The 7500-nt window shown below is 58.3% G+C and overlaps 2 protein-coding genes across 2 annotated transcripts in view; one reads left to right on the plus strand and one right to left on the minus strand.

Annotated features, from left to right (window-relative positions):
• ENH_00077370 (hypothetical protein, conserved) overlaps positions 1-3589 on the minus strand; it is a gene marked incomplete at both ends in the record, with an annotated part of 3924 nt that extends 335 nt beyond the window's left edge. The window contains 5 exons of the mRNA XM_013583073.1: positions 344-685; positions 1457-1955; positions 2313-2488; positions 2799-3261; positions 3534-3589. Coding sequence (XP_013438527.1) covers positions 344-685; positions 1457-1955; positions 2313-2488; positions 2799-3261; positions 3534-3589 — 1536 coding nt within the window. The remainder of the gene's footprint in view (positions 1-343; positions 686-1456; positions 1956-2312; positions 2489-2798; positions 3262-3533) is intronic.
• A 1466-nt stretch (positions 3590-5055) lies between these two features.
• On the plus strand, positions 5056-7219 carry ENH_00077380 (hypothetical protein, conserved; the record flags this gene model as incomplete). Its single annotated transcript, XM_013583074.1, has 4 exons — positions 5056-5143; positions 5414-5493; positions 6096-6645; positions 6915-7219. The coding sequence occupies 4 exons, from the start codon at positions 5056-5058 to the stop codon at positions 7217-7219; spliced, it is 1023 nt and encodes a 340-aa protein (XP_013438528.1).
• Between the last annotated feature and the right edge of the window lie 281 nt (positions 7220-7500).

Below are 7500 nucleotides of genomic sequence, written 5' to 3' on the forward strand. Positions count from 1 at the left end.
TTAATTAATTAAATTAATTAATTAATTAATTATATTTTTAGCCAAGACGGGAGCTGCATGCAGCTGCTGCTGCTGCGTCTTTGTCTTTTGCTTCTTCGCTTGTGAAGCCGCATAAATGTGCAGATTTAGCAGCAAATTAATTAATTAATTAATTAATTAATTAATTAATTAATTAACTAATTAATTAATTAATTTAATTAAATAATTAAATTAAATAATTAAATTTATTTATTTAATTTATTTATTTAATTTAATTATTAATTGCTGCGCCAAGAAATGGAAGAAAACCGAAAAAACAAAACCCCGAATTGATTAATTCTTTTACGCTGAGGTGTACGTACACCTCAAATCCCAACACTCCTGGACCCCCTAGAGGGACTTCAGTCCATTTCTTTTTCCTCAAAAAATGCTGCTGCTGCTGCTGCAGCTGCTGCTGCTGCTGCAGCTGCTGCTGCTGCAGCTGCTGCTGCTGCTGCAGCTGCTGCTGCTGCAGCTGCTGCTGCAGCTGCTGCTGCTGCTGCTGCTGCAGCTGCTGCTGCTGCAGCTGCTGCTGCTGCAGCTGCTGTTGCTGCTGCAGCAGCTGCTGATGCTGCAGCAGCAGCTGTTGCTGCTGCAGCAGCAGCAGCTGCTGCTGCTGCTGCTCTTGCCGTTGCTGCTCCGCTTTTATTGCCTCTTGCTCACGCTGCTACAGCTGCACCAGAAGCAACTGCAGCAGCAGCAGCTCAACTGCAGCAGCAGCATTGCTGCAGCAGCATCTCAGCTGCAGCAGCAGCTTTGCTGCAGCTGCAGCAAACCAACTGCTACTGTAGCTGAGTCCCCACACAATCAAATGCGCCTTTGTGGGGCCGCAGCAGCAGCTAGGGATTTAGTGAAGGTTACGCTGCTGCTGTAGCTGCTGCTGCTGCTGTCGCAGCAGCAGCTGCTGCTGCTGCAGCTGCTGCTGCTGCTGCTGCAACTTAAACCGAGAGCTTCTTGGCAGCATTGGCTGCTGCCCGATTCTCAGCAGCGTGAGCTGCTGCATTGGCACTTCCTGCACGAGCAAGAGCAGCAGCAGCTGCTGCCGAAGCAGCGCAGCAGCAGCAGCTGCTGCTGCCGAAGCAGCGCAGCAGCACAGCAGCAGCAGCAGCAGCAGCTCCTCGAAAGGCAGCCAAGGCAGCAGCAAAAGATTGACTTAGAGGTAAAGGCCCTTCTGGTTGATGTACTCCACAACAGCAGCAGGTGTCAGAGACAAACAAGCAGCGAGCTGCAGCACAGCAGCAGCAGCAGCAGCAGCAGCAGTAGCAGCAACAGCAGCAGCAGTAGCAGCAACAGCAGCAGCAGCAGCAAAAGGTACAGGTCAGCAGGCTGCGCAAGGCCACGCCGCTGCATTGAGCAGCCCATGGGCTGCTCGCCCGCGAGGAGGCCTCGCCGCCAGGGTTTAGGGTTTAGGGTTTAGGGTTTAGGGTTTAGGGTTTACGTGATGGGGTCCCTGGTTTCTCTTTTTGAGTTTGCTTCTCAAAACAGAAGAAGAGACACGAGGCAGCAAAGTCCTGCTGCTGTCTTTGTCGAGCATGTCATTAACAAAAGCAAACCGGTGCATGCGCTTCAGCTGTCTAGACACCTCGTTGCTGCTGCTGCTGCTGCTGCTGCTGCTGCTGCTGCTGCTGCTGAGGCCGCTGCCGTTGCAGGTCACTTCGCTGCTGCTCGGGCTGCTGCTGCGGCTTCCGCTGCTGCTGCTGCTGCCTCTGACTCCGTCCTTGTTGCTGCCCTGGCTCGCACTGCTGCTGCTGCTGCTGCTGCTGCTGCTGCTGCTGCGCCCCACAGGCGTACTATCGGCTGCTGAAGCCTCAGCTGCTGCTGCATCTTCTGCTGCTTCTTCCGCAGCAGCAAAAGCAGCTGAGGGGGCCCCCAGGGGGCCCCCTTCTCTATCAATGAGGAGAAACCGAGTGCTCTGCAGCAGCCGTTCCCCTTCGTACCTGCAGCAGCAGCAGCAGCAGCAGACACAACAGCAGCAGTAGCAGCAGCAGCAACAGCAGCCGCGCCAGCAGCAGCAGGAGCCAGAACGGCGACGACAGCAAAGCAGCAGCAGCCGCAGCAGCAGCCGCAGCAGCAGCAGTAATAGCAGCAGCAGCAGCAGGACAGCAGCAGCTGCAGCGGCGCCGAGGCACAGAGAGGAAGGCCAAGCCAAAGATGGAGCAGCAGCAGCTGCTGCTGCTGCGCAGCAAGAAGCTGCAGCAGCCCCTCAAGCAGCAGCAAGAGCCGCAGCAGCTGCTGCTGCTGCTGCGGAAGCAGCAGCAGCTGCTGCTGCTGCAGCAGAGGAGCAACAGCCCTACCACTTGTGCAAGTTAGGAATGCAGTCAGCACCAACAAGAAGCCACAGCTCCGGCAATTGCTGCTGCTGCTGCTGCTGCTGCTGCTGCTGCTGCTGCTCTAGCAGCCGCTGCTGCAGAATGCCAAGCAGCTTAACTGTGGGCACAAAGCAGCCCGCCTGCGCCTCTATGTCCAGCACCTGCGCAGCAGCAGCAGCAGAAGCAGCAGCAGCAGCAGAAGCAGCAGCAGGTGAAGCAGCAGCAGCATCCAGAGAAGAAGAAACATTCATGGCAAGAGCGGCACCCAGAGCAGCAGCAGCAGCAGCAGCAGCACCAGCGACAGCACAGCAGCAGCAACAACAGCAACAGCACAGCAGCAGTCTCAATACCACTAGCAGCAGCAGCAGCAGCGCAACAGCAGGAGCAACGGCAGCAGCACAACAGCAGCAGCAACAGCAGCGCAGCAGCAGCAGCAGCAGCAGCAGCAGCAGCAGCAGCAGCAGAGTTTACATCGACGACTTGCCCCGCAAGAGGGCCGAAGAACTCCTTGACTGCGAGGCGAGTCATTTGGAGACGATCCCAAGTGGAGACGCACAAGTGCTTGTCTTTGCGCACGCCCGCTTGCTGCTGCTGCTGCTGCTGCTGCTGCTGCTGCTGCGGCTGCTGCTGCTGCTGCTGCGGCTGCGGCTGCGGCTGCTGCTGGTCTTGCCGCTGGTGCTGGTCGTGCTGCTGTTGCCGCTGCTGCTGGTCTTGCTGCTGGTCTTGCTGCTCGTGCTGGTCTTGCTGATGCTGTTGCTGGTGGTTTCCCTCCTGCTGCTGCTGCTGCTGCTGCTGCTGCTGCTGCTTGTCTGCAGGAGAACCCCCACAAGGCACCAGCCAAACTTTTGCTGCTGCTCTGCTCGCCAGCACTGCAGCAGCAGCCTGCAGGTGTGCGTAGTGCGGAGGGTCGAAGCTGCCCCCATAGACGCAGATCCTGCAGCAGCAGCAGCAGCAGCAGCAGCAGCAGTGTAAGCGCAGCAGCAGCAGCGGTTGTGGGGAAGCAGCAGCAGCAGCAGCAGCAGCAGCATGAACATAAAGGCAAACAAGCAGCAAACACTGGAAACAACAAGTGCTGCAGTGGTTTCAAATCACTAGCATCCGAAAGAGCTTTTGCAGCAGCAGCAGCAGCAGCGGAATAAGCAACAGCAGCAGCAACAGCAGCAGCAACAGCAGCAACAGCAACAGCAGCAGCAGCAGCAACCGCACCGCTCAGCCGTGCCCAACTCCTCAGGGCGCACCGGGAATCTCCTAGCTGGCCCCATTAGGCGGCTGCTGCTGCTGCTGCTGCTTCTGCTGCTCCTGTCCCTGCTGCTGCTTCTGCTGCTCCTGTCCCTGCTGCTGCTGCTGCTGCTGTCGCTGCTCTTGGGGCTGGTGCTCCTGATCTGGCTTCTGCTGCTGCTGCTGCTGGTCCGGGCTGCTGCTGCTGCTGCGTATATTGCTGCTGCTGCGTATATTGCTGCTGCTGCTGCTGCTGCTGCTGCGGTCGTGGCCTTCAAACGACTGCGTGGGGCTCCTGAGTGGCAGCAGATGCCGCAGACTCCACAGTGGATTCACTGCTGCTGCTGCTGCTGCCGTTGTTGTTGCTGCTGCTGCTGTAGCTGAAGCCAACGCCACCCGTATTTCAGCTGCTGCTGCTGCTGCTGCTGCTGCTGTACGTGCTGCTGTTTCCACTGTTGCTGCTGGTGCAGCCGCTAGTCCTGCTGTTTGCGCTGAAATTACTCACGCCATGGCTGCTGCTGCTGCTGCTGCTGCTGCTCCGGCTGTTGCTGCGCAAGAGGCTTGACAGACACCGCGTCGGCAGCAGCAGCAGCAGCAGCAGCAGCAGCAGCAGCAGCAAAGAGGCGTTGACCGGGCTTTCCTCAGCACACTTTTCAGTTTAAAATCTTTAAATAAATACAAGAAAGTAAATAAGTTCAAAAAAGGCTCCGAGGCCCCTCTATAAGACCAGCAGAGGCCCCAGGGGGCCCCTTGGGGGCCCCTTGGGGGCCCCCAGGGGCCCTAGGGGGGCCCCCCGGGGGCCCCCATGGGGGCCCCTGGGGGCCCCCTAGAGCCTCGCTAGTTCGTTGCCCTTTTAATGCATTTTGTATTGCTTGCCACCTCTAAATTACGGGTTTAGGGCCTAGGGTTTAGGGTTTAGGGTTTAGGGTTTAGGGTTTAGGGTTTAGGGCTTAGTGTTTAGTGTTTAGTGCCTGGGGGCCAACAGGATTCTAGGCGTGGCCGCTGCCCTGCTGCTGCCATTGGACGGCTACCTGCAGCAGCTGTAGCTGCTGCAGTTGCTATTGCTGCTGCTGCTGCGGCGGCCGTTGCCGCTGCTGCTGCTGCTGCTGCTGCTGCTGCAGCTCTTCGGTGAAGCCAGCCTGCTGCAGGTGTGGGGTCAAAAGGTGCTTTCAAAAAACAGCTGCAGCAGCAGCAGTGGCTACCCGGTGCTGTTGCTTGCTGCAGCAGCAAGCAGCAGCACGCACAGGCAGGAGCAGCAGCAACTGGCGACAGCAGCAGCAGTTACAAGCCAGCAGCAGCAGCAGCAGCAAAGCCTTGGGACCCATCAACCAGTTGGTGCTGCTTCTTACGAGCTAAACCAGCAGCAGCAGCAGGCGGGGCTCCCGGAGCAGCAGATGAGGCAGCAGCAGAGGCAACTGAAGCAGCAGCAGAAACACCAGAAGCAGCAAAAGCAGCAGCAGCAGCAGCAGCAACAGCAGCAGCAGCAGCAACAGCAGCAGCAGCAGCTAAGATGGGCAACGTCAGTCCTGAGGTGTTGTGCTCCTTGGTCGAGACAGCAATGCATTCTTTGCTGTGCGTTCGGAAGGTCTATCCCCCCGGTAAGCTGCTGCTGCTGCTGCTGCTGCTGTTGCTGCTGCTGCTGCTGCTGCTGCTGCTGCTGCTGCTGCTGACGTTGCAGGTGCTGCTGCTGCTACTAGCACTGCCTATGCGCCCGCTGCTGAATTGTCTGCGAGATTGTCTTGCTGCTGCTGCTCCTCTTGCCTGCACCTGCTGCTGTTTCTGCTGCTGCTATCGCTGCTGCTGCTGCTGTTGCTGCTACTGCTGCTGCTGCTGTTGCTGCTACTGCTGCTGCTGCTGCTGCTGCTCAGAGTCCTTCTCTCGCGTGCGCCGCTTCGGCCAGCTGGTGTGGCAGTCGAACTCCAAAGCCCTGAGGGCTTACCTCAATGAGGTTTGCAAACCCTAAACCCTAAACCCTAAACCCTAAACCCTAAACCCTCCATTCTAAACCCTCTTCCCAGACCCTAAACCCTAGGCCCTCGCAGCTGCTGCGAACCCTAGCCACAGGCCCCTTGCCCAGCAGCAGCCCCAGCAACAGCAGCAACAGCAGCGGCAGCAGCAGCAGCGGTTTCTGGCGTTGCTGCTGCATTCTCTGGCAAGTAGCTAGCTAGCCATCTATCTGAGTAGCTAGCCAGGTGGCTAGCTAGCTAGCTGTCCAGCTATCTGGGTAGTTAGCTGGGTGGCTAGCTGGGTGGCTAGCTAGCTAGCTGGGCGGCTAGCGGGGTCGCCAGCTAGCTAGCTAGCTAGCTAGCTAGCCACCCAGCTAGCTAGCTAGCCAGCCAGCTAGCTAGCCACCCAGCTAGCTAGCTAGCTAGCCACCCAGCTAGCCACCCAGCTAGCTAGCCACCCAGCCAGCCACCCAGCCAGCCACCCAGCCAGCCACCCAGCTAGCTGGCTATCTAGCTAGCCAGCTAGCTAGCCAGCTAGCCAGCTAGCTAGCCAGCTAGCCAGCTAGCTAGCTAGCTAGCTAGCTGGGCTTTGCGCTTGCTTCAGGTTTGCTGGTCCTTGCTGGAGCCGCTGAAGAGGGGTCTTGTTGCTGCTGTTTGTCTGCGGCTGCATGACCAGCGAGGAGCAGCAGCAGAAACTTACACTTTTGCTTTTCCCCAAGAGCCTGCTGCTGCTGCTGCTGCTGCTGCTGCTGCTGCTGCTGCTGGTCCTGCGGCTGCTGCTGCGGGCGCGGACTATGACGCGACAGAAAGCATTCAGAACTTCCTCACCCGGACAGAGCTCATCAGCTGCTGGCTGCCGCAGCAGCTGCAGCAGCAGCAGCAGCAGCAGCAGCAGCAGCAACTGCAGCAGCAGCAGCACGAGCAGCAGTTGCCGCTGCTGCAGTCCTTTTCTGTGTGCGCACACGTCATAGAGGACGTGGCAGACCTGGCGGAAGCCAATGCAGCAGCAGCAGCAGCGCCTGCTGCTGCTGCTGCTGCTGCTGCTGCTGCTGCTGCTGCTGGCGGCGAGCTGTGCAGCCCCGAAAGCCGTGCTGCAGCACAGCGCTTCCTTTGCCAGTGGAGAAGGCCCTACAGCCAAAGAAAGGATTGCTGCGGTGGGTGCAGCTGCTGCTGCTGTTTCGTTGCTGCTGCTGCTGCTCTAGTTGCTGCTGCTGCTGCTGCTGTTTCGTTGCTGCTGCTGCTGCTATAGTTGCTGCTGCTGCTGCAGTTGCTTTTGCGCGTGCTGCTGTTGCTGCTTGCCGGTCCGGGTGCCCGCGTGGCTAGTGCGGCTTCCCTGCAGCTGCCGCTGCTGCTGAACCCACTGCGTGCGCTGCTGCTGCTGCTGCTGCTGCTTCTGCTGCTGCTGCTGCTGCTGCTGCTGCAGAAGGCGACAGCTGCGGCCTGCAGGGCGAAGGGCTGCTGTCAGTGCCCTGCACTGCTGTACGGACAGGAGCTGCCACTGTCTTGACACTCTCCGTCACAGCAGGACTTCAGCAGCAGCAGCAGCAGCAGCAGCAGCAGCAGCAGCAGCAGCAGGTGCTGCAGTGGGCTTCACAAGAGCTGTACGAGCAGATGCAGGAACAGCAGCAGCACCAACAGCAGCAGCAGCAGCAGCAGCAGCAGCAGCAGCAGCAGCAGCAAATGTCGGACTTGACAGATGATGACTTTGCCGATTTGGACTTCGAGTGAAATCTCAGTGCCCTTTGAGGTGTACAGACACCCCACCCTCAGCGGGCGCCCTCCCCAGCTTTTGCTGCTCTAGCCCCTTCAAGGCACAGCTAGCTAGCTAGCTAGCTAGCTAGCTAGCTAGGCTATCTAGCTAGCCAGCTAGTTAGTTCGCTAGCTAGCTAGCTAGCTAGCTAGCTAGTCAGCTAGCTAGCTAGCTAGGCTATCTAGCTAGCCAGCAAGCTAACCAGCTAACTGGCTAGCTAGCTAGCTAGCTGGCTAGCTAGTTAGCTAGCTAGCTGGCC

Source organism: Eimeria necatrix, genomic scaffold, assembly GCF_000499385.1.
Source record: "Eimeria necatrix Houghton genomic scaffold, Enh_scaff809, whole genome shotgun sequence".
Taxonomy (NCBI): Eukaryota; Apicomplexa; class Conoidasida; order Eucoccidiorida; family Eimeriidae; genus Eimeria; species Eimeria necatrix.